Genomic DNA, 27,517 nt, shown 5'->3' with positions numbered 1-27,517 from the left:
GGTTGGGGGGGGGGGGGGGGGGGATCCCCGCCTCTGCATTTTTTTCTGACCCCTGGAGTGATCCTCCTGTCTTTTGGGGTCAAAGTTAAAGCAGGCGGGATCCCTGTCCCTTTAAACACTTAATAGGGATGGGGATCCACCTCCAAGAGCTGCCAGCCAATCACAGGGTCGGCGGCTCAGTGGTCTCGGCAGTGCCACCAGGAGCGGTACTGCAGAGGCCTCAAACCCAGGCCAGCACTGGAACCCTGGACCTGAGGTAGATGAGGTGGGGTCGCCGGGGCCGGTCCCGAGGACCCATTGGGGGGGTGGGGGGGGGGGCGCTTGGTCCTGGGGGAGGGTATGTCCCAGAGGTACAGTGGTTCAGGGGAGGGGATATTGGGGGGGGGGGGTGGTGGTGAAGTTGGGACCAACTCCAAACCCACAATGAGGGCGCCTCATTTTCCAAGGCATCTTCCACGCATGGCGGAGATCCCCACCCTCCGGCCATGGCGCGGGAACAGGTCCTTAATTGGCCATCAATAGGATACTTAAGGGCCTCATTTGGCCTCTGGGTGGGAAGGCCGAAGCCCTGGAAAGATCAGGCCAGGTTCCGTGGCGGCTGCTGCCATTCCGATTTTCCGGCCACCACCTCACCACGGAAACGGACGTCAGGCTGGGAACAAAATCCAGCCCATGGAGTGTAGAAAACTCAGTACAAGCTGGTGAAGTCAAAAGCTCCTACAGCATTGGAATCAACAGCTCTTGGCCCCCAATATCTCATTTTCTTTTCTATATTACTTATAGACATTGCACACTGGGTACAAATTTAACAGAAGTGGTGAGTGATATGAAAAGACGGTAGCATAGTGGTTATATCAGTAAACTAGTAATTCAGAGGCCTACGCTAATGCCCTGGGGACACAGGTTCAAATCCCACCACGGCAGCTGGTGGAATTTAAATTAATTAATACAAATTTGGAACTGAAAGCTGGTCTCAGTAACGCTGTCTTGAAATTATCATCGATTGTCTTAAAAACCCACCTGGTTCCCTAATGTCCTTTAGGGAAGGAAATTTGCTGTCCTTACCAGGTTTGGCCTACATGTGACTCCAGGCCCACAGCCACTTGGTTGACTCTTAACTGCCCTCTGAAATGGCCTAGCCCTAGCCACTCAATTGTCAAGGTCAATTAGGGATGGGCAACAAATGCTGACCTTGCCAATGACACCCACACCCCATGAAAAAATATTTACTGCAGGCAAGGGGGCCTTCATACAGATAGGATGCAAAGCAAAATGTTGGACACGTTGGAATGTGTTTTAGGTGCAGCTCAGAAATGCAGTGAGGAGAACATGGAGAAGATTGAGTTTCAGGCGATGAGGGCAGCAGCAATGAGGGCGAGGTAAGAGTCTCGAAATTCAATTGTGCTATTACATCACTAGAAATGCACATGCAGGACTTCCATCTACTGCTTACCCCAAAACCCTGGGAACAGGGCCATTTACACCGACAGTGACATAAGAGAAGCATTCCCCTTAAGTTGCCAACAGAAACATGGAGCACCGCCCCACCCTCCCAAGATGGGGACAAAGAGGCCACTCAGGCCAAAAGGGACACAATTAAAAGATAAATATATATATTTTTGGAGTCCATCGGCATCGGATTCCTGTTGCAAGGTCAATTTACAATACCACAATGCTACACCAGGACCTCAAAGGAGGAAGTGGGGTCACTTATGTGCTTGGCAAACCTGGTGTACAAATCAACAGATTTTAGAGCATTTTACGACTATAATTTTTTCAAGTTGGAGCAAACTTTACATATCAATTCAGTAGCAGTGAAAGTATATCATTAAATGTGAAAATACATGTGAGTGAACTGAAGTCTAAACCTATGAATTATAAAACAGCAGTAAGAAAGCATAGAATAAAAAACATAGCATGCTAATTACAACTTTAAAGGTTGTAATTTCCTTTTCTGATCTTTTTCTGGTAAAGGCTGTTTAGACAAAAAAAGGTGCACTTCAATGAAATAATTTGAATTAATTACAGATCTAAGCATTTCTTTAAACATGTTAGTTCAGGGTTATACTATAGCTCTGTGATCGAACACAGCCATTATAGAGACTTTTCTTTGAATACAGCCAAGTAGGCTTGTATGATTCTTTGCAAGTTGCACATTGTTTATTGATCCTCCTTTTAAACAGCAATTATGGCTGTGGGTGGGCTAGTGCAGAAGATGTAATTATGATACCAAACGGCAGTATATTACAGGAAACTGTTTTGTAATTTTGGCACTGATAGTGTGCAAACTTTTGTTTGGATAATAGACTAGCAAAATCAATCATTTGAATAATGTGCATATACTTAGAAAAATCAAAAGGACAAGGTGTTCACAAAATGCTTGAGCTCTCTCTTCCAAATCACTCTTGCATAAAATCTGATCAATGCTGTCTTGTGTTTAGAAGGCAATTTTCTGAAGTTGATGGTCAACTACTTCTCAGGTAAAGAGATCAGAACTGGAGATGTCAATATTGAGAAAGGATGGTTAACCACAGGGGATAAATATTCAATATTAAGTGAATGTGTTCAAATTGTTAAGTAGCGAGTTCCAGAATTCTGACTCAGCAACAATAAAGAAATAGTGACATATGTCCAAGTCAGAATTGTGAGACTTGAAGGGGTATTTGTGTTCCCGTGTACCTGCTGATCTTGTTCTTCTAAGTGTTGGGGGTCACAAGTTTGGGAGGTACCATGGCGAGTTGCTGCAGCTCATCCTGTAGATAATACACACTGCAACCACAGGACACAATGGTGGAGGGGTGGATGTTTAGGCTAGTAGCTGCAATGTCAATCAAGTGCACTGCTTTATCCTGGATGGCGTCGAGCTTCTCGAGTGCAATTGCAGCTGCACCTATCTAGGCAAGTGAAGAGCATTCCTTTACACACAGCTTTGGGCAATAAGGAAGTAAGTCACTCACCACAGAGTACACAGCATCATATCTGCTCTAGTAACCAACACATTTATGTGGCTGGTCCAGTGGAGTTTCTTGTCAATTGTGATTCCCACAATGTTAATGGTGGGGTACACGATGATGGCGATGCCATTGAATGTCAAGGAAAGTGGTTAGGCTGTTTTCTTGGAAATGGTCATTGCCTGGCACCATGGTGCAAATATTACTTGCCACTACAATGGGGTCCGGAGTTGACCATGAGGACTTATTCCCTCCGACTGTATACCACTGCTCGTCCATCTCTGGTGGATCTGCCATGCGGATGGTTCAAGACATACCCAGGAATGGTGATGGAGAAGTCTAAGTTGTTGGCTGATAGGTATGGCACTGGAACGGTCCGTCTGAATTTATTCTTGCTACTATTTGTAGTGGGTCGATACAACTGACTCACTTGCTACGTCAATTCTGAGGGGAAGATAAGAGTCAACCACAATGGTATGAGACTGGAGTCACATATAGGCCAGACTGTGTAAGGTCAGCAGGTTTCCTTCCCTAAAGGGCATTATTGAACCAGTTGGGTTTTTGAGACACTTCAGCAGCTCAATGGTAACTTTTACTGATGCCATCTTTTCTTTCCAACCGATACCAGATTTTTTCATTCAGCAAATGAAAATGCTTCATTTTCAAAATGGCTCATTAATACCACTTGCTAGTCCTTCATTTGCAAAGTAAAGCAGTGAAAGGGTTCCTGACTGCCAATATTTCGAAAAGTTCCTGTCTCATTTAATAAATTACAAGAGTCAAAATGGCCATGGAAATGGTTAAATTACTCATATGTATTTTTATTTCAATGTTAGGGAAGCTTGTTCCATTTGTGAGGGCAAAAGTGTTCCTACTTTATCATGTGTAGACATCTCCCTCAATGTTATCTTAAACATGCTTTTATATGATAAATTCCTGCCTCCAACATTTCAAAACATATTTTTATTTTCTGCCTCTGTTTAGCCCCCTGCGTCATACATCATTCCTCAACTAAAGGAGTGTCTGCCGCTGTCACTACCTGAGAATAATTTCAACTCATACTCTATGAAGAAGCATCTAGCCTTTTTTCAATAACTCTCTGATAACATTTGTCAAGGGTGGGGGAACAATAGTTTTATGGGGGAAATGTAAGTCTCTGTCTGGCATCGTTGGCACAGAGTATCATAGTAGAACACCAGAAATGTTTTAAAAAAAAAGACATTTTGTCAGTTGGTTAACTTTCCTGAATGGTGGGCATTCGTGGTAATATAAACAGGTCTCTTCAGAATTATAATCTCATCTTATAACATGCATACATAAAGGGACAAATACTAGATTTGGAAAGTGGCAAGCTAATTATCTTGTCCTTCATTAATTCAGCATTTCACTATTCAAGAGCAGACTTAATTTGATGTTTTACGGTTATCTAAACTAAGTTGAAAATATATACATATGATGCTGTAATCATGTTCTAGGCTGTCACGGTATATCCATATCTTTTGACTGGTTTTTAAAACAGCAATATTGCTGAACAACTTTTTCCGTCATTATTCATACATTTGTGTGTGTACATTATGCAATGGCTGCTTCACACCTGGAACTACCCTGATGAAACAAACAATTGCACACTTTGGTAGGGAAGATGAACTCAACAGCAGGTAGTTGATAAAAATGAACTAGACTGCAGCAATACTTTATTAAGTTATTTATTAGTGGGCCAGATAATCACCTTTTCAGCTTGAGGAAAGGAACACTGAATAAATTATAATTGGTGCAAGTCTTAGTCAAATCTTTACCAAACTGCAATGTGCCCTTTATTAGCTTTTGCCCTATATTAAGTGGTGCATTTGGCAAAGAACATTCCAAAGGACTGTTGTTTGGTGTCTGCAACACTTCTTTCTGTATCTGTGGTAGTATTTCACCATTATGTCAGATAATCAAGTGATAGCACTCTCAACTGAGTCAGAAGGTCATAGGTTCAAGCTGCGCTCCAAAGACTAGAGCACATAAACTAAGCTGATACTTTAGTTCAGTATTGACGGACTGCTGCACTGTTGTGGGGTACTGTCTTTTGGATAAGGCATTAAATTGAGGCCCCATCTGACCTCTCAAGTGGATGTAGAACATCTCATGACTCTACTTGAAGACTGGGGAATTCTCTCGGTGTCATGCCAACGTTTATCCCTCAGCAATCACTACTAACAGATTATCTAGTCATTTATCTCACTATTGTTTGTGGGGCCTTGTGCACAAATTGGCTGCTATATTTCAAAAGTACATAAAATCAAAATACTGCAAATGTAGGAAATCTGAAATATAAAGGCAAATCCTGGAAAACACACTCAGCAGGTCAGGCATCATCAGTGGAGAGAGAGAAAAGTCTCTCACCACTGATACTGCCCAACCTGCTGAGTATTTTCCAGTACTTAATTGGCTGTGGAACACTTTGGGACATCCTGAGGTTCTGAAAGGCATTAGCAATAGAATGAATCTGGAGCAAAGGTGGCTAAATGGAGTCGAGGTACAGATCAGTCACGATCTAACTGGATGGTGTAACAAGCTCAGGAAGCTGATTGGACTATTGTCCTATAAATGTGAGTTTTTTCTTCAATAGAACAAAAAAGCTGCTTATTTTAAAAACAAAATTATCAGTTAACACTTTTGGCACATCCTGATTATTTTCTGATCATCTGCATCATTGCCTAAGTTGGAAGACATTGAATTCTGCTCCTGAGCATCATCACATTTGTTCTCCAATTTTCTTCAAATGGTGGAATGAACCATCCAGACTTCTCTGTGGCAGGAAAAGTAAAATTAAGTAAAAGGACCTTTTCCACCTGAAACTGGAAAGCAAATTCCTATTGAATGATATGGAAATTCCTTATTTTAGAAGCAATGCAGAAACTATTCACTCTGCTTGGGACATCACTGAAAGAAAGTTAGAATAGCTATTGTGGGTCAAGAGAAAGGTGCACTTTGGGCATCACCAACAATGTGAGAAACCTGAATAATCATAGATAACCTCAACATTCTTTTTCCTTTTGAGTCTCAAAGGGGCATTTCAGTTTCCTATTATATCTGACTGAATGTGCCATTTAATCATTGACATTTGATTATTCTAAACTGTATTTGTTTCTCTCAGCCCAATTTAATCATCCCTGTCCCATCATTTCTGTAACCAAACTGCCAGTTTTCTATTTTGTTTTTACCATAATAACGGATGAATATATGTTGTAAAGATGTATATCAAAGAAATCCATCAAAAGCTGGCCAGGACTTTAAAAAAAGGTGACAGAGCACAAAAAGCTAACAACTTCAAAATAATCGCAAATACAAACCTATGAAATACAAAAGAAAGTAATTATACTGAAAGTGCAGTGGGACATCAGCTTTCAAATTAAGCTTTGGCTATACTTTTACTCATATTATCGAGGTGGGTTGCTGAAGAACAGAATTATATGAAAGCCTGAAAATGACATGGGCAAAAAACTTTTCTTCTGCAAGGTTGCGATAGCAGGGACGCAGCCATGCTTGCTTACTAACCAGAAGTTTTAATTTTTGACACTTTATTATGTGCACTTATCATTTTGAATTCTACAATGACCATGGGATCTGCATTTTATTCATCTGAAACAAAGAAAAAGGTTTTCTACTTTATTGAAAACAATTTTCTATTTTACCATTTTGGGAGTTTATTATTTTTCTTTATATTTTAGATCCTCTTTCTCCCTGTAGCTACAGATAGTCTACCACCGATAGAAAACAATTGTGGTCAATTTTATTCTTAAAAATGCCTAAGATCAGATACAGGATTCAATTTGGCCTGTTTGAGCATTAGTAAGGGCTATACATAGTAAGTCTGGAACTGTACTTTCAAATTCTGCCAACTGGCAGTATGCTTCTAAGGAACTTAGCGGGGGGGGGGGGGGGGGGGGGCGGTGGGGTGGTGCGGTGAGTGTTATGATTGACCCCTACTTTTTTCACCCCTACAACCATTACAATAATACAACCCTCAGATCCTCAGTGCTGGTGGCTTCATTACAACAAAAGCTTAATACATGCAGCAAGATCTGTTTATTCAGAAGATGACATGGATGGCTGTGCAATAGGATAAATGCAAATAATTTTTCAGGCTAAATTTTGTATATAACGCTATGGTATGATAACAGACTTACACCATGACATTTTTAAAACCAGTATTCAGATATTTTCTTCACATTAGTGCAAACTCACTCACCCTTCTTCGATAGTGACATTATGCATGATTATGGAATTGGCAATTTTCACTTTCTCTTTGACGATGCAGCAGGTTCCAATGATTGACCGCTTGATAGAGGTCTTCTCTGCCACTTTAGTCAAATTGCCAATCATACTGTCAGTACCAACCTGGGGAGAAAAATACATAGTTAAAATGAAAATGCATGTCTGAGTTGTTACATAATCCCAATATTATCACGAAGATATGTTTGCATTTACTGACTAAAAGATGCAACGAAGCTAAATAACCAAGAAACAGTAAAATCAAGCACTGATTTTCCAAGGATCTGCCTGTAGTGTGGAGCATAAATGTTCTGACTTTAAGTGAGATTGCACACAGGGCCCAATGTACTCACAAAAATTACATTTTTGAGTTTTATGTCCAGTTGATGCTTTACTTCATTATTCTTAGTTACTGCTGGGATTTAAATTGCAATGTACAAAGCGATAGGATCAGTAATCCTTTGGGGATTCTGAACATACTGCATGATTCAGAAGAGGAGGAGAAGCTTATGAGGGGACAGGTGCAATGACAAGAGATGTTTTGTCCACATTCAACACTATGCTGGGATCTGCATTTATAGAACCCCTTCAAACTACCTGGTCATATCCAGTAGTTCTCTTTACAAGGGCATGACAGAGTTGTACCATCTGCTACAGGGTGAGCTACAGACAACATATGGCATAGGGACAGCTCTTTCCATAGAAGGGAAAGTTATCATCGCATGAAATTTACATACTAATGCATCTTACAATTCACCACATGGCACATCTACCACATCAGATAGTTTGCAGTGCACACCTATATGAAGCAACTGGCAAATGCTATGTTTTCAAGAAGTAAAACTTCATTCCAATGGAAAGGCGGCATCAAGTAGTCAGAATGCAGTTTTCACAAGGGGCCATCAGTGGTCATTAGCTAGGAAGCAGCCACAATATCTTCATTACAGCAATATACAGTACACACATTAGTGGAAGAACAAACATTTGGAAATTTTTTAGGAGAGCAGGGGTATGTATTAATGGCAAATGACCCAACTTAGGGACTTGCCTGCCTTTGGTGTACCTTCTTTTGCAAAAGGTGCAGTGAAATATCTTGACTGAATCTTTGCAAATAATTGGTGAACTTTTCTGTCACCAAAATTTGCCCTTCAAGAGCCTGTGCTTTGGCATATTTTGCACTCCCTAGCTAACGGTCTCTGGGAAATCTTTCAATGTGCCTGGAGCCTATTCAAACTATGGGAAGGATTCCTATCAAAATATTTTTTCACTGTGTGTCATGAGCTCCCAGCATAGGTGAGTCTGCACCATGGGACAGCACAACCCATTTTTGATGGGCATGAAAAAAACTGGCCTTTAATGTGAGATGCACAGCGTGAAAACACAAAATGTACAGGAGCTGCAGTAGAGATAAAGCAGGGTAGAAAACTTAGATGATGAAAATAAGTGAGGTTAGTTTAAATGAGAGTGAGAGATGCAAAATAGAGTCTCAGAAACAGTAACATTGACAGGAAGCATTTATTCTACATTTTTCAGAATTTGCTTTTGGAGAATAAGGTAATCAAAATGAATATTTTGTGCACTATGAAAGTACTGATGCCTATGGATAGCTCTTCTGTAGCGACAATTACACATACCAGGATCGTATGTAACATTAATAGAAATACTATTTCTGAATTACAGTCTTGAAAAGTGATGCAAAATAGTGAAAACTACTATTGCAGAGATGCTTCTGATCCTTTCAAGTTCTCAAATGTACTAACAACTTCATGGAAAAGTATAAGAATTGTGTTATAAAATACTTAACTATTCTATAATCTAAATGAACAGGAGGAATAGCCTTATAATAAAACAGGAGGTTTGTCTGAAGCTGTCTGCCCATAATTACAACCTACTGTACTCCAATGGATCCTCCATTGCCTAACTCTGTGTGTGGGCTGACGGTTTACTTGCTATAGTCAATGTTTGTTTTGTCCAGCTGAGCAATGCTGCTGGTGTTAAGATACACAAAGCCCACCCAGGGTTTTGAAAAGCAGCCCATCCTCCCCCTTTTATGTGGGATTGATGTATCTAAGGACAGGAAGTTCCTGTTACAAATCTAGTTCCAAATATTTTCCTCATTTTTTTTATCCAGAAAGTCATCCCATAAAAGTATGTGCACAAATAGGAAAAAAAAAAATCACTTGCAATACGGGAACTTATTAGAACAGAGATGTTCTATTCATCGCTAAGTTACCACCACTTCAAGGAAAGCAAATTGACATTAATTGCTCTAGAAAATTCTCAGTCTTCTACCATTAATTTCTGGTACAAGTAGCATCACCCCGCTGGACAGATAGACAAAACTGCCCTTACAATGCGTTGTCTATTTATTGTGTCACATCAAATTAGTGTTTTAAGACCCAGGGACTCAAGCCTTTAATTCTTCACAGAAAGATTCTTAATCCACCTGTGTCAACAAGGTAAGACCCACAAACAGAGGTGGGGAAAAATAAACAAAAAACAGTCATCTTTGAATGCTCTCTCTGACTTCTAATCGCTTTATTACAGAACAGTCTTTGCACAGTTCACGGATAGCCCTCCTGGAGAGGAATATAAACACAATTTAAAAAGGTCAAAAATACAATTAAACATGACAATATAAAGAAAATAAATTTCAACCATGTGCCCTTTAAGTTTCTTTACACCTGCCAGACCAACAAAAAGCAGAGGTTATAAAACAATCCCACTTCAGGTCTCCTCAACAATGCTACTATTCAGATGATGTATTCAAGTTTCACCACAGGATGAAATGCAGATTGGAACCTTTTCCATTCTTAGATTTTGATCAGGTAGGTTGTACCCTTGGCTAACGTTCAGAATTCCAGATTCAACTGACACCAAACCAGCATTCAATTGGAAAGGAATGCTGTGTTGTTCCCCATTGTGCTATTTGTTAATAGAACTGAAGTTGATTTGATCAGAGTGATTATGGAGGCAAAAAATGGTGGCTATCTGTAGAGGAGAGGAAATTATATTTAATTTTTAAAAAGACCTTAAGATAAGTGACATTTGTAGAGATAATTTTATAAAATCATGCTCCTGCGCGCAGTCTCAAATGCCAGGTGCACAAGTTGGGATATTGGTTAGAAATTATCCCCATGACTTTTCATCCATTAGTTTTAATCATAGAAAGGTTACAGCATGGAAGGAGGCCATTCAGCCCGTTGTGTTCATGTAGGCTCTCTGCAAGAGCAACTCACCTAGACCCACTCCCCGGTATTTTCCCATTGCCCTGCAAATGTTTTCTCTTCAGATAATTGTCCAATTCGCTTTTGAAAGTCACAATTGAATTTGCTTCCACCACACTCTCAGGCAGTGCATTCCAGATCCTAACCACTTGCTGCGTTAAAAGGTTTGTCCTCATGTCGCTGTTACTTCTTTTGCCAATCACCTTAAATCAGTGTCCTATAGTTTTCAATCCTTCTGCCAATGGAAAAGGTTTCTCTCGATCTGCTCGGTCCAGACCCCTCATGATTTTGAATACCTCTATCTAATCTCCTCTTCTTTGAGGAGAACAGCCCCAGCTTCTCCAATCTATCCACATAACTGAAGTTCCTCATCCCTGGAACCATTTTCGTGTATGTTTTCTACACCCTCTCTAATGTCTTCACATCCTTTCTGAAGAGTGGTGGCCAGAATGGGACACAATCCTCCAGTTGAGGCTGAACCAGTATTTTATACAGGTTCATCATATCTTCCTTGCTTTTGGACTCTATGCCCCTATTTGTAAAGTGCAGTATCCTGTATGCTTTATTAACCACTTTCTCAACCTGCCCTGCCAGTTTCAATGATTTGTGCACATATACCCACACCTCCGTTTGCTCCTGCACCCCTTTCAAAACTGTATCCTTTATTTTGTATTGCCTCTCCTCATTCTCCCCACCAAAATGTATCACTTCACACTGCTCTGCATTAAATTTCATCTGCCATTTGCACGTCCATTCCACCAGCCTGTCTATGTCGTCTTCAGTTTATCATTATCCTGCTCACAGTTAACAATACTTACAAGTTTTGTGTCATCTTCAAATTTTGAAATTGTGTCCTAGACACCCACGTATCAAGTAAAGTTGGGGTCCTAACTTCGACCCCTGGGGAACTCTAATATATAGCTCCCTCCAGACTGAAAAACAACTGTTCACTACTACTGTTTCCTGTCACTCAGCCAACTTCGTAGCCATGCTGCTACTGTCCCTTTTATTACATGGGCTTTAACTCTGCTGATAAGCCTGTTATGTGGCACTTTATCAAATGCCTTTTGGAACTCCATGTACACCTCATCCACCCTCTCTGTTACCTCAGCCTGGTTCTCAATTGCATTATCCATTTGACATATGTCACATGGCCCCTTTTTCTGCTGCATCTTAGTATTGCTTTCGTCTGGATTTGTTTGTTCTACCTTTCTCCCTCATGCAAATGTACTTCGACTGTACCCAAACAATCTCCTTTTTAAAGGCAGCCTATTGTTCTGTTACAGTTTTGTTTGCCAATCTTTGATTCCAATTTATCTGGGCTAGATCTGATCTCAGCCCACTGAAGTTGGCCCTCCCCCCAATTAATAATTTTTGATTCTAGACAGCAAATCATGGGAAGTGTGCATCCAAATTCGAGAGATCAAGGCCCTATGCTGTGAGCAGTATTTAGTTAAATGACCCCTTATGTAGATACTTTACTTTTTCAGGTTAGGGAACGACTCTGCATTGAAAAGCACACATAACTTCTCCTTTAAGCACCAACTTCAGGTGTTCTTTTATTTTTTCTGCTTATTATGAATCAAGTAAAGGCAAGTGCATGCTTGCTACAGTAGAAGGCCCACTACTCAATGGATTCTGATTGACTGAGAATGGATTGTGTTCAGTCAGAAGGCACAAGGTTCACTGGCATTGTTTGTACTTCTCACTACTCACCATATATCTGTCAGTAATTTGTGCTGAATTGTGGATTAACGATTCTTCTTGGGATAAAGCAGACAGGAACTTAGGAATCTGGAAGATAAAAACACAAGCAGGGTGTGTATATTATATTGTGTGGAAAAAAAATAATCCAACTGTATTCACTTCCATAAAGACTGAACATGGGATACTGTATGATTGATTTTACCCAGTGATGCACTCGCTGCTCCTACATAGACAAAGTGCAAATTGGGGCATTATCCACCATCAGTGTCACAGATGTGACTGATTTAATCTTCAGTTAAGGTAGAATTTTAAGGCTGAAGGTTCAAATTCAATGAAACAGGAATAGGAACAGAGGAAATAGGAGCAGGGTAGGCCTTCGGCCCCTCGAGCCTGCTCCACCATTCAACTAGATCATGGTTGATCTTCTACCTCGATGCCATTTTCCTGCCCATATCGCTTGATATCTTTAATATCTAGAAATCTATTGATCTCTGTCTTGAACATACTCAATGACTTAGCCTCCCAGCCCTCTAAGGTGGAGAATTCCACAGATTCACCACCATTTGAGTGAAGAAATTCCTCCTCATCTCAGTTGTAAATGGCCTACCTATTATTCTGAGAATGTGCCCCCTGGTTCTAGACCCCTCCCAGCCAGAGGAAACATCCACCCTGCACCTACCCTGTCGAGCCCTCTTAAGAATTTTGTACACTTCAATGAGATCACCTCTCATTCTTCTAAACTCTAGAGAATATAGGCCTAGTCTCCTCAATCTTCCCTCGTAAGACAATCCCGTCATCCCAGGAATCAGTCTGGTGAACTTTTGTTGCACTCCCTCTATGGCAAGTATATTCTTCCTTTGGTAAGGAGATCAAAACTGTAGACAATACTCCAGGTGCGGTCTCACCAAGGCTCTATACAATTGCAGCAAGGTTTCTTTACTTCTGCACTCAAACTCTCTTGCAATAAAGTCCAACATACCACTTGCCTTCTTAATTGCTTATAAACTGTGCTGGTAAATTTCAGACATGCAGCTTCCTCTTCATCATCAAAACAACTCCTTTTCAAGATATACCACATGACCATATCAGAAGAAGCCACCATATATATTCTAAGACTAAAATCAAAATGATTTGCATATGACCCAACAGTATTCTTCACCATTTTGTCTTTCTGTAATTCTACTTACATTTATGTTCAGTAGTTGTTTTATTTTTCTGTTTATTGTGAATCAAGTAGAAGCATGTCCATGCCTCACAACTTCAGGATGTCCCAAAGCGCTTCACAGTCATGAAATAACTTTGAAGTGTACTCACTGTTGTAATGTATGGAGAAGCAGCAGACAACTTGCACACGGCAAAGTCCCAAATACAGTAATAAAAAAAATGACCAGATACTCCATTTTAATGGTGATTGCTAATGGATGAATATTGTCCAGAACATCTGAGCAACTCCTCTGCCCTTCTTCAGATAGTACCATGAGATATTTTATGTTCATCCAGGAGAGCAGACAGGACCTCGCTTTAACGTTCTCATCCAAAAAATGCCACCTCCAACAGTGCAGCACTCCTTCCATGCTGAACATAAAGAGTCGGCCTAGTGCACATGCCCAAGTCTCTGGAGTGAGGCTTGAACCCACAACCTTCTGACTCAGAGATGAGAGGGCTACCATGACACAAGGCTGACATCTATGGTGTTTGTCCATATAGAGCAGCATAAAGTCCACAGAGAATAGCAGATGCCTTGGGGTAATTACAAAACACTCATTGCATCAAAGAGTTGAAATGGTGTTAGTCATAAATAGAGGGATTGAGATTGATTTTGATGCCCAGGATTTGATTGCAACAACTAGCATTTAAATAGAGCCATTAACAAAGAAAAACGTCCCAAAGCACATCACAGGTGTCATCAGCAAAAGGAAGATTAGAAGGCATGACCAAACGCTTGCTGGCATTTGGGGATAGTAATGACTGTAGTTTTGAAAAGGAGGTAGTAACCAAGGAGAAGATACTATTTACAAGGGGCCCATGAATGGAAGTTGGATGATCAGCAGTTTAGTGGGAATTGGTAGAAGAGAGTAGGAGCTGAATCTTATGGATAAGACAAGCTTGGAGAGGGCATAAAAGGGAAATAGGAGACAAACAAGAGAAAGATACAGGATCAGGGCTAAGACAGGAGGAACCCTGGAGGGAGAATTAGCTTGGTGGGTAAGGGTATGGTGTTGAAGTAGCAGAGGTAGGTGAATGGATTAAAAAAAAATTTGTTAATGGGATGTATGCGTCACTGGCAAGGCCAGCATTTAATATCCATCCCCATAGATGAATGGATGGTCTCAATCTTACTGACAAAGGAACCCGAGTTTCTCACGCATTTATGGAGGGGCGGGTGGAGGGGACACAGGAGAGGGTTTTAAGAAGACTATCAGTAGTGGACAAAATAATCCTGGAGTCATCTTTGCTGTTCTGAATGATCCTGGAGCAGTGAGGAGTTTTAGGAGAGGACAGCGAGACCTTGCAATGCTTTATAGTTCAGCTAGATGGCTATTTAAACAGTATAAAATTACACCTTAAATAATATCCATGTATATGTTAACGTGGAATCTCCCTGCTCAGCATAGTGGGGAAAGGATATGTTAACTATAAAATTACAGAGTGGAGCTCATCATGTTTGATCTGATCTCACATTTGCCTTTTTTGCTTTGGTAACAGACAGCAATAACTAGTGCATTGCTTGCAACTAAAACTCTGAAGGATAACAAAATCATTGTTAATTGATCAACTACAAATTCAGTTAATTAGAAAAGAAATAATGCAATTAGTGCATGGTTTGTTGTTCAGTAATTTAATCGGTACCAGTCACGATGCCCTAAACTTGTAAATCACACAAGACTATTACTGACTCGACCGCTATCAGAACCTCTTTATAAGGTGCAGCAATCACTGCATAATAATAGTGAAAGTAAAAATTATTAACTTAGAAACATTAGATTAGGTTTGGGATGTCTTCAAAAAAATTAACCGAATTATTATAACTCACTGTTAGCTGCCTGTTGTCCTAGTTCTAACATTGCTTCAAGGAAAAAAAATCATGTTTGCATGAAGGAAAAGCATATTTTGAGAAAAACAAATGGAAAAGGGAAGTACTTAAGTATTCTAAAAATAAAAAATACCTTTATAACAGGTCAAACAGACCTCCACTGCGGAGTGCTGGATACAGCTATGCATCATGTTTCAAATAAAAAGTTAATAAGCAGCCAGCTGTATTTATGGAATGTGCTGTTCATTTGTAATTTCTCTGCAATATAATATTATTCAAACAGTACAAAGACATTGTTACTGCAGGTGGTTATCCCCATCACAAGATAATACATGTCAACAACTCCATTTTGACTATGGCACTTATTTTCCTTTGCTATAGTCACACCTTTTCACTCACTCAAATGTTTTCTCCAACCTTCCAAGTATAAAAAGATACATACGATTACTGATTCAGAGCAAACATTTAAAACAGGATGACTGTTGGCAGCTTAAGATAATCACCTAGTTTGCTACACTGTATCCTACATTGTAAAGGATGGTGAGGAGGGAGACGAAATGTCTGTGCATTTCCCAGCAAGAACCAAGACCCAAAGGAACTACCTGTTCTTTTCAGCAAGTGGAGAAATACTGCTAACTGCTATGTTTGCATCACTGAGAGTGGCTGTCATGTGACAAGTCCCTCCCCATCTGTGGTTTTAAGCTGGTGTTTTTCTCTGCAGCAGAGGAGAAGCAACTCTACTCTGACATGAGCAGACCCTAAGTGGGGGTCCCTCTCTCCATTCCAGCTTGAAAACTTTCAAATGCTGCCCGTTGACTGACCACCTATGCATACTCTGGCTACAATCTGAAACCCCGTTGGAGGAAATCATCCACATCGCTATCTCCAAGAGACTCACCAAACCTACCTCTTCAAACTAAAAGTCTCAGAACCACTGAATTCAGCTAGAAGACAGCCGAATCACCAAACTCCACAAACTTGTATACCTTTTTTTATGGACTCTAACTCAACCAATCTACTTTTCCCCAGTCTGTAACCTATTTGTGTGTGTGTAAACCTCCTGTGTGTGTGTGTGTCTGTCTGAGTGAGAGTGTGAGTGAAAGGTGGCGCGTTGTTTAATATTTTATTACTTCAGTTTAGGTACAATAAAGTTAACCTCTTTCTTTGTCAACTCAAGAAAACCTGTCCGATTACTTACTTGCTATGATAGCAAGAACTAAACACCTACTGAATTGGCCAGTACATCCACTTTAAGAAAGAATTAAACCTGCTGTGGTCAAACAAGGAGAGAAAAAGAGGGAAGCCCTTCGACCCCTCCTCACTTGACCATAACTATTGTATAAAACTGATGAAGGGTCACTGACCTGAAACGTTAACTCTGTTTCTCTCTCCACAGATGCTGCCAAACCTGCTGAGTATTTCTAGTATTTCTTGTGTTTGTATAAAACTGAAGTTTAGCAGGATTGCTTTTTAAGGTCAGTTATACGTAATGCAAACATTTCTTACTTGAAGATTTAAATCAAGAATTGTACCCTATGTCCTGCAGTGAAGTATGGCTCAAAAAATGCTTCAACTGAGTTCTTTGCTTGAACTTTGCACTTGACCTACTGAAAGTACAAATAAATAAATAGCGTGTCCTTCATATTGAAATGCCTTAAATCCTTTCATACAATGAATTGCTTTAGATACAGCAAATTATTTCAAACCTCACTGCTATCGGAAGCAAGAGAGGTTTACCACAGTTCAGGCAAAAGTGAATTTGCTTGTTTATTTAATTTAAAACTAGATGACCTTTTTTGCCCCACCCAATTCATCTATCTATTGAAAATGAATAGCCATCATTTTGATCCATATCTAATCAGTATCTGATAGGCAGAAAGCGGAAGCATTTAATTTAAAAGAAGCTTTAAAAATAAACATATATAAGTTACATACGTTGGCAAATGGTGGGACGGGGCAGGAATTAGCCAGTCACCATCAATGTAGTCCTGTACTTTGGAAAATGCCGTAGTTGGGCAGTCATGCCACTTTCTTGTTGCAAGTCAGTAGGAAAGATGAAGAAATAGATGACGATGCTGACTAGTGCTTCAATTGTTTTATAAAATTGAGAGCAGCACATAGGCATTATTTACACTGTTAGCCTATGTAAACTGGAAAGAGGCTGAGCTAAAAGGATTGGATGCGCAGGTAGCCTTCCCTGGCAGTGCCAGCCTCATGGTGTAAGTTGTCTGCAGGTGCCCTTGCAGCAGAAGGCATGGTCAAGCATTGTCTCCCTGCTGACGAGAAGTCCATGGAAGCCATTTCCCCATGGTCAGTGAGGTAGGTTTATCAGGACCTTTAGATATTGGTGATCTTCTGATTAACAGGTCATGCTGTACATGTATACCACTTAAATCATGAAAATATTTTATTTTGGGTGTGGTTCAGACATCCAGAGCATTAAGGTAAGAGCAATATGCTGAAATTAGATGCGGTGACTTCTCCTCACCTGTGGCTTGTGAATCATCAGTGCTATCTTGCCAAGCTCTGTTCAGCAGCATCCTCTGAGACGTATGTACCTGTGCTGGTGTTGGAAAAGTTGGAAAGAGGAATAGGGGAGTGTTTTCTTGTCCTAGCCCATTGGCAGGTTGCCACTTCAAGCCTTCCTTGTTCCAATGTTACAATGCTGCCTACACGTGAAACCTTTCAATGGCACTTGGATTATATGACTTTAACCGTGTACGCTGCTCTTATGGTTGTGTGCATGTCTATGTGAGAGTAAGAAGGTGGCATGACTCAAGAACTTGATGGTACTGACCCATAGCTTCAGGAAAGCTTCTAGCTTCACCTTCTCTTACTAACCGCCCTCACCACCCACCCCCCCCCCACCCCAAGGCACTTAAAGGAAAGGTTATCCAAGGTGGCAGCCTCATAGATAATAGCTTCTAACTTATAAATCATCTTCCTGTTCAAAAACAAGAAATGTTGGAACCACTCAGCAGGTCTGGCAGCATCTGTGGAAAGAGAAGCAGAGTTAACGTTTCAGGTCAGTGACCGTTCTTCGGAAGTTAGAAGCTATTATCTATGAGGCTGCCACCTTGGATAACTTTTCCTTTAAGTGCCTTGGGGGGGAAGGGCGGTTAGTAAGAGATGGTGAAGCTAGAAGCTTTCCTGAAGCTATGGGTCAGTACCATCAAGTTCTTGAGTCATGCCACCTTCCTACTCTCACATAGAGTTCCGAAGAAGGGTCACTGACCCGAAACGTTAATTCTGCTTCTCTTTCCACAGATGCTGCCAGACCTGCTGAGTGGTTCCAGCATTTCTTGTTTTTATTTCAGATTTCCAGCATTCGCAGTATTTTGCTTTTATCTTCCTGTTCAAGTCTGTTCCTATATATATTTTGTCATGTTGTCATGGTCCTGTAGTTTTTTTTTCCGGGAATATGCGGTTTGCCTTTAAGGCTTGCAAAGGATCAGTATTGCTTTAAGAACCAGCAAACCTCAGGAGTTATAGGAAGGTGCATTTTTGTTGCCTCAGAAACAGCCATTTGGAGACTGCTATTCAAAGGGTGCATTCTCGTTACCACAGATACAGCCACTGAGAGTGAGTATTAAGTGATACATTTGTTACAATTCAATTCTGAACTGGCTTTTTAATTGAAGACAGTTTGTTCTAACAGAACACAAACAGAGGACACAGACAGCTGTGGTGTTTCGCACCTGAAAAATAGAGCTCTCAACCATTTAAACTGAAGGAATAGGATTTTAGTCTGTTTAATTATTATCTCTCAAAATCCTAAAAAAGTCAAGCCAAAAACAGAAATCTCTGGCAATTTAAACTGAAGGAAGGGAAGTTAGACCTTGACAATCTTTTATCCCTCAAAAACTCTAAAGTCAGATTGGTTCTATTGAAAGTATCTGCAAGTCATTAATTGTTGAAATTTCCTGGAGAAGGAAAGCATCACCGACTGAAGTTAGAGTACGGACTGTTCTACTGTGGAAGAACCTTATTTTCTGCATCGGACGACTGTGAGGACTTCAAGCAACATTGGACTGTAAATTTGCAAGGTCTCTAATTTTTTCTATTTTAAAATTTTGTTTATATCTTCATAGTGTTTAAGAATTTGCAGATGACACGAAGGTCGGTGGAGCTGTGGATAGTGCCGAAGGATGTTGTAGGTTACAGAGGGACATAGATAGGCTGCAGAGCTGGGCTGAGAGATGGCAAATGGAGTTTAATGCGGAAAAGTGTGAGGTGATTCACTTTGGAAGGAGTAACAGGAATGCAGAGTACTGGGCTAATGGGAAGATTCTTGGTAGTGTAGATGAGCAGAGAGATCTTGGTGTCCAGGTACATAAATCCCTGAAAGTTGCCACTCAGGTTAATAGGGCTGTTAAGAAGGCATATGGTGTGTTAGCTTTTATTAGTAGGGGGATAGAGTTTCGGAGCCACGAGGTCATGCTGCAGCTGTACAAAACTCTGGTGCGGCTGCACCTGGAATATTGCGTGCAGTTCTGGTCACCGCATTATAGGAAGGATGTGGAAGCTTTGGAAAGGGTGCAGAGGAGATTTACTAGGATGTTGCCTGGTATGGAGGGAAGGTCTTACGAGCAAAGGCTGAGGGACTTGAGGTTGTTTTCGTTAGAGAGAAGGAGGAGGAGAGGTGACTTAATAGAGACATATAAGATAATCAGAGGGTTAGATAGGGTGGATAGTGAGAGTCTTTTTCCTCGGATGGTGATGGCAAACACGAGGGGACATAGCTTTAAGTTGAGGGGTGATAGATATAGGACAGATGTCAGAGGTAGTTTCTTTACTCAGAGTAGTAGGGACGTGGAACGCCCTGCCTGCAACAGTAGTAGACTCGCCAACTTTAAGGGCATTTAAGTGGTCATTGGATAGACATATGGATGAAAATGGAATAGTGTGGGTCAGATGGTTTCACAGGTCGGTGCAACATCGAGGGCCGAAGGGCCTGTACTGCGCTGTAATGTTCTATGTTCTAATTTAGTTCTAATTAAAATAATTAATTTGTTGATTTAAAGACACCTGGTTTGATTAGCCTCATTTGGGGGTTAATAGATGGTACAATTTGGCTGGGTCTTTCTTTAATTTGGAAAGTTTTAAATGATATGTTAGGCGATCTGTGGAGCGATGAGATTGAATTAATAGTGCGTATCTCCCACCACAATCAGAATCGTATATTTTCATTGGGGGCTTTGACTGGAGCGGTCGGTCGTAACAATCTTGACATATAAGTTGAAGTACGTGAGTACAGTGATAGCCACATACCAAAGCTGCTATTTATCTTGAATGTCATTAAGTGGCATGTGTCATGCAGTGGGTTGTGGTACAGTACTTTTAAGTTTGAAGTCCTTTGAAGATGCATGTATTCCAAGCTTTCTACTACAGACTACAGCTACAATATATGCCCTATGGTATGTATGGCTACCAATAAAATAGCTGTAAAGTTGTGTGAGGGCTTGACATGCAGCAATAAATATGCACCAGGATGCTTGGCAACACTTTGCCATGCATATAGGAGCAATGTATGCGGCAAATAAAACAGAATCTTATCTTGGCAGCTTCCTTATTAAGGACCATTTCTTCCAAGTCTGTACCAAGGTTTAATGGGTCCAGCTTAGCTGCCATCTTCTGCTAGGCATGTTGCCCTGCTGTACTTTAGTGAGGCACAATGGAGCAGCAAACATGATAACCCTTCATGCATCCTCATGCAGCAGCACCTCCACTTCACCATCAAACATAGAAATGATAGAAATTACAGCAGAGAAGGCCATTTATTCCATTGAGCCTGTGTCAGGGATTGCACTCTAGTGAGAAGCTATCAAAAATGTTTCCTTTAAAATACAGAGACTGTCTCCGTGGCATGTGATAAAGCAATCCACATTCTAATAATACTCCATGTCAAAAAATGTCTTTTAACGTGCTCCTTTGTTCTGCTAGTAATAATCTTGAATCTAGCGCTCAATATTGATTTACAAACCAATGGAAAAAAAACTTTCACTATCTATCCTCTAAAACCTTTCAAAATTTTTGAAACCTCAATTAGATCCCTCGTGAACTTATCTGTTCCAGTGGAAAATCAACTTTTTAAACCACAACTTCTCATTCCTGGTGGCATTTTAACGAATCATCTCTGTAACCTTTCCATGGCTCTAATGGCCTTCCTATAATGGAGTGCTCAGAACTACATGCAATATTCCAATCTTTGCCTTGCCACCATCTTGCAGAAATTCAACATGACCTCCTTGTTTTACATTCAGCGTCCAGAATTTCATTTGGCCTTTTAAGGCTTTTTTTACTTATATCTTTAAAGATCTATATAATTCCATCCCTGGATCTCTCAGCTCCACTATGTCAAAATTCATATACTATTCAGGAGTTTATTTCTTTCCACTTTAAAAAAAAAAATATTATTTCACACTTCACTGCATTGAACTTCATTTACTAATCTGAGAATCTATATCCTCTTGCCACTTCCTGTATTATTTTTCCATTTGTCAGGTCAAAAATTCTGTATCAGCAAACTTTAATTCCATTCCTCTGTACCAATGTCCAAATTATTTATATAAAATGGAAAACAAGTTTTGAGCTCAGATCACTGCTTATACTCAGCCAAACCAAAACCATCCATTTTCTTCTATGATTTGTTTTTTGCCCCCATGCCACCTCTACCGCTAAGTTACTACATTCATTTTAATATCATGTGTCTCAGAACCATTGGTTGACATCCTTCCATCTACAAAAGATGATAGACACGCAGCAAACAATCCACTAAGTGGGGTGTCTTCTCTTGGTGCACCTTTGCTGATGGCTGTGAAGGCCGATTCTTGAGACGCAGGTTCTGCCACAAGTGCTGCACACGAAGCTGCCAAGTGACGCTGTGAGTTGTTTTTGACGTTGGCTCCTGTCGCCAAACTGCTGTAGCAACTGGTCATAATGGCAGAGCACGCTATTCCACAGGATGTTGCCATTTCCCTCTTTCAAGCTAGTAACTCCTAGGTGCGATAGTTGACATTTAGGGTCTTCATGTCAGGCTTGCAAGCAACCTTGAGGTGGAGCTTTGGGCGCCCCACTGATCGTCTGGCCCTAGCTACCTCACCATACAGAAAGGTCCTTGGGTATGCGACTGTCACCCATCCCGTGGACGTGTCCAATAAACCAAAGCTGCCTCTGTTCGATTAGTGCCAACACACTTCAGAGCTTTGCCTTTGAGAGGACTGCACATTTGTGATTTTGCCCTGCCAGGATATACCAACAATGCAACATAGACAGCAAAGATGGAAATTATTGAGCTTCTTTTCCTGGTAGCTGTAAGTCACCCATGTTGCACAGCCATACAGCAAGATGCTGAAAACACAGGCCATTATACACCATCAACTGACCACCATAAGGTCAGTTTGGTGTTATCCCATGTGCGTTTCGCGAGTCAGCCAAAGGTGGTAGCTGCTTCCCCTATGTGTGTATCGAGCTGTGCATCAAGGGACAGATTGTCTATCACCATAGACCCAAGGTAGCAGAATTTGCTAACCACTTCCAGTGGGGTGTTATTTAGTGTGATCAGGGGCAGAGATGCAACACCTTGTCCCATGACACAGTTTTCTTGATGCTTATAGTCAAGGTAAACAAGTTACAAGCATGGGAGAGCCAGTCCATGAGTCTTTGTAGCCGAGTTTCCGTTTGAGCGATGAGCACAGCATCAGTGTAGAGGAATTCTATGAACAGGACGTGATGTGTTTTTGTCTTTGCTTTCAGCCTTGATAGATTGTAGAACTTGCCATCTGACCTAGTGTGCAAGTAGACCCTTCCATATCTACAGGGAAGGCGAAGGTCAGGAGCATGGAGAAGATGATACCAAACAGAGTGGGGGCTAGGACACAACCCTATTTCACTCCACTCTTTACTCTGAAACTGCTGGAAGTGGAGCCAACAAACTGTACAGTTGTCATGGAAGGAGCAGATAAGGCTGAGGAGCTTCAGTGGACAGTCAATTTTTCCCAAAATCTTGTAGAGCCCTACTCTGCTGACAGTGTCAAATGCCTTAGTGAGATGCACAAAAGTAAGGTGAAGGGGTATTCTCTGTTCCCTACACTTCTCTTGCAGGTGGTGTATGGAGAAGATCCTAGCCAAGCTGTTCCAGTACAGCTACAACACTAGCATCTACCTGGCAATGTGGAAAGTTGCCCAGGTATGTCCTGCACACAAAAAGCAGGAAAAATCCAACCCGACCAATTACCACCCCATCAGTCTACTCTCAATCATCAGTAAGATGATGGAAGGTGTTGCCGACAATGCTATTGCTTAGCAATAATCTGCTCATTGGCGCTCAGTTTGGGTTCCGCCAGCTCCCGATCTCATTACAGCCTTGATTCAAACATGGACAGAAGAGCTGAACTCAAGAGGCGAGGTGAGAATGACTGTATTTCTACGTGGACTGCTTCAGTATCTGAGGAGTCGCAAATGGTGCCGAACATTATCCAACCCGCAGCGAACATCCCCACTTCGTACCTTATGATTGAAGGAAGGTCACTGATGAAGCAGCTGAAGATGGTTGGGCCTAGACACTACCCTGAGGAATTCCTGCAGTGATGTCCTGGAGCTCAGATGATTGACCTCCAAAAACCACAACCATCTTCCTTTGTGCTAGGTATGACTCTAACCAGCGGAGAGTTTTCCCCCTGATCCCGAGTAATAACTGGAACAGCTTGGCTAGGGGCGTGGCAAGATCTAGAGCACAGGTCTTCAGTACTATTGCCAGAATATTGTCAGGGCCCATAATCTTTGCAGTATCCAGTGTCTTCAGCCGTTTCTTGATATCACGCGGAGTGAATCGAGTTGGCTGAAGTCTGGCATCTGTGATGCTGGGGACCTCAGGAGGAGGCCGAGATGGATCATTCACTTGGCACTTCTGGCTGAAGACTGTGGCAAATTCTTCAGCCTTATCTTTTGCACTGATGAGCCGGACTCCCCCATCATTGAGGATGGGGATATTTGTGGAGCCGCCTCATAGAAACATAGAAAATAGGAGCAGGAATAGGCCATGCGGCCCTTTGGGCTTGCTCCGCCATTCAAAAAAGATCAAGGCCAATTGTCTGATTCAGTATCCTGTTCCTGCTTTCTCCCCATATCCCTTGATCCCTTTGGCATTAATATATCTATCTCCTTCTTGAATATATTTAATGATTTGGCCTCCATTGCCTTTTGCGGTAGAGAATGCCACAGGTTCATCACCCTCTGAGTGAAGAAATTTCTGCTCATCTCGGTTCTAAATGGCATACCCCGTATCCTGAGATTGTGAATCCTGGTTCTGGACTCCCCAGCCATCAGGAACATCCTCCCTGCATCTAGCCGGTCTAGTCCTGTTAGAATTTTATAGGTTTCTATGAGATTCCCTCTCATTCTTCTATACTCTAGTGAATATAGGCCTAGTCGACTCAATCTCTCCTCATACGTCAATCCTGCCATCCCAGGAACCAGCCTAGAAAATCTTCTTTGCACTCCCTCCATACAAGAACATCCTTCCTCAGATAAGGAGACCAAAACTGCACACAATACTCCAGATGTGGTCTCATCAAGACCCTGAATAACTGCAGAAAGACATCCTTGCTTCTGTACTTAAATCCTCTTGCAATTAAGGCCAACATAGCATTCGCCTTCCTAACTGCTTGCTGCACCTGAATGCTTGCTTTCAGCGACTGGTTTACAAGGACACCCAGGTCTCGTTGCATCTCCCCCTTTTCCAATCTATCACCATTCAGATAATAATCTGCCTTTTTGTATTTACAACCAAAGTGGACAACCTCACATTTATCCATATTATACTGCATCTGCCATGCATTTGCCCACTCACCCAACTTGTCCAAATCACACTAGAGCCTCTTTGCATCCTCCTCACAGCTCACATTCCCCCCCAGCTTTGTGTTGTCTGCAAACTTGGAAATATTACATTTAGTTCCCTCACCCAAGTCATTAATATATACTGTGAATGGCTGGGGCCCAAGCACTGATCCCTGCAGTACCCCACTAGTCACTGCCTGCCACGCAGAAAAAGACCAGTTTATTCCTACTCTCTGTTTCCTATCTATCGCATGTTGTTTAAGCAGATTGGCATGCAGGTCGTCCTGTGTTGTAGCCTCACCAGGTTGACACCTCATTTTGAGGTATGCCTGATGCTGCTCCTGGCATGCCCTCCTGCACTCTTCATTGAACCAGGGTTGGTCTCCTAGCTTGATGGTAACGGTTGAGTGGGGAATATGTCGGGCCATGAGGTTACAGATTGCAGTTTTGCTGTTGCTGATGGTCCACAGCGCCTCATGGACACCCAGTTTTGCATTGCTAGGTCTGTACGAAATCCATCCCATTTAGCATGGTGGTAGTGCCACACAACACAATGGAGGGTATCCTCAATGTAAAGGCGGGACTGCGTCTCCAAAAGCACTGTGCGGTGGTCACTCCTACCAATACCGTCATGGACAGATGCATCTGTGGCAGGCAGATTGGTCAGGACGAAGTCAAACATATTTTTCCCTCTTGTTGGTTCCCTCACCACCTGCTGCATACACGGTCTAGCAGGTATGTCCTTTAGGACTCGGCCAGCTCGGTCAGCAATGGTGCTACTGAGCCACTCTTGGTGATGGACATTGAAGTCTCCCACCCAGAGTACATTCTTCACCCTTGCCACCCTCAGTGTTTCCTCCAAGTGGTGATCAACATGGAGCAGTACTAATTCATCATTTGAGGGAGGGCGGTAGGTGGTAATCAGCAGGTGGTTTCCTTGCCAAGGTTTGACCTGATGCCATGAGACTTCATTGGGTCTGGAGTGGATGTTGATGACTCTCAGGGCAACTCTCTTCTAACTGTATACAACTGTGCCCGCCACCTCTGCTGGGTCTGTCCTGCTGGTAGGATAGGACATACCCGGGGATGGCGATGGCAGTGTCTGGGACATTGTCTATAAGGTATGATTCCGTGAGTATGACTATGTCAGGCTGTTGCTTGACTAGTCTGTCGGACAGCTCTCCCAACTTTGGCACAAGCCCCCAGATGTTAGTAAGGAGGACTTTGCAGGGTTGACAGGGCTGGATTTGCCTTTGTCGTTCCTGGTGCCTAGGTCGATGCCAGGTGGTCTGCCCGGTTTCATTCTGTTTTATTGACTTTGTAGCGCTTAGATACAACTGAGTGGCTTGCTAGGCCATTTCAGAGGGCATTTAAGAGTCAACCACATTGCTGTGGGTCTGGAGTCACATGTAGGCCAGACCTGGTACGAACAGCAGACTTTCTTTCCTGAAGGACATTAGTGACTGCAGCAGTTCAAGAAGGCAGCTCACCACCACCTTCTCAAGGGCAATTAGAGATGGGCAATAAATGCTGGCCTAGCCACATCCCATGAACGAATAAAAAAAAATATCCACAGTAGATCTGCCAGCATGGAAACCGCACTGTGTTCCGGGTAAACTCGGTCTGCAAGTAAACTGAGTCTTTTAAGCATGACTCTAGCAAAGGCCTTCCCTGTGACACTAAGGAGTGAGTTGCCCCTTAGTTGTTTCAGTGTCTTCTGTCACCTTTGTTTTTGTGTAGTGTGGTGATTTTAGCATCATGCACCTCCTGTGGAACAGAGCCTACTTTCCAGGTGAGTACTTTCCTTGCTCTACGGCAGCGAGGCCTGGACAACGTATGCCAGCCAAGAGCGACGTCTCAATTCATTCCATCTTCGCTGCCTTCGGAGAATACTTGGCATCAGGTGGCAGGACTATATCTCCAACACAGAAGTCCTTGAAGCGGCCAACACCCCCAGCTTATACACACTACTGAGTCAGCGGCGCTTGAGATGGCTTGGCCATGTGAGCCGCATGGAAGATGGCAGGATCCCCAAAGACACATTGTACAGCGAGCTCGCCACTGGTATCAGACCCACCGGCCGTCCATGTCTCCGTTATAAAGACGTCTGCAAACGCGACATGAAATCGTGTGACATTGATCACAAGTCGTGGGAGTCAGTTGCCAGCATTCGCCAGAGCTGGCGGGCAGCCATAAAGACAGGGCTAAATTGTGGCGAGTCGAAGAGACTTAGTAGTTGGCAGGAAAAAAGACAGAGGCGCAAGGGGAGAGCAAACTGTGCAACAGCCCCAACAAACAAATTTCTCTGCAGCACCTGTGGAAGAGCCTGTCACTCCAGAATTGGCCTTTATAGCCACTCCAGGCGCTGCTTCACAAACCACTGACCACCTCCAGGCGCTTATCCATTGTCTCTCGAGATAAGGAGGCCCAAAAGAAGGAGAAGATCATAAAGGTGTGGTAATAGATGGGACTTTCCATGCTTGAGCAGTTCAGCTGGGATT

At 42.0% G+C, this 27,517-nt stretch overlaps 1 protein-coding gene across 3 annotated transcripts in view; it reads right to left on the bottom strand.

Moving 5' to 3' along the window:
* eif2b3 (eukaryotic translation initiation factor 2B, subunit 3 gamma) overlaps window positions 1-27,517 on the bottom strand; it is a 167,601-nt gene that overhangs the window by 19,516 nt on the left and 120,568 nt on the right. For all 3 annotated transcript variants that reach the window (XM_068036980.1, XM_068036981.1, XM_068036982.1), the window contains 2 exons: window positions 12,155-12,232; window positions 7,189-7,337 (listed from right to left, as the gene is read on the bottom strand). In XM_068036980.1, coding sequence (XP_067893081.1) covers window positions 7,189-7,337; window positions 12,155-12,232 — 227 coding nt within the window. The remainder of the gene's footprint in view (window positions 1-7,188; window positions 7,338-12,154; window positions 12,233-27,517) is intronic.

The sequence above is a fragment of the Heterodontus francisci genome, chromosome 8 (genome assembly GCF_036365525.1).
Source record: "Heterodontus francisci isolate sHetFra1 chromosome 8, sHetFra1.hap1, whole genome shotgun sequence".
Lineage (NCBI taxonomy): Eukaryota > Metazoa > Chordata > Chondrichthyes > Heterodontiformes > Heterodontidae > Heterodontus > Heterodontus francisci.
The sequence above is the reverse complement of the archived record's forward strand: the minus strand, read 5'-3'. Positions and strand labels throughout refer to the sequence as shown.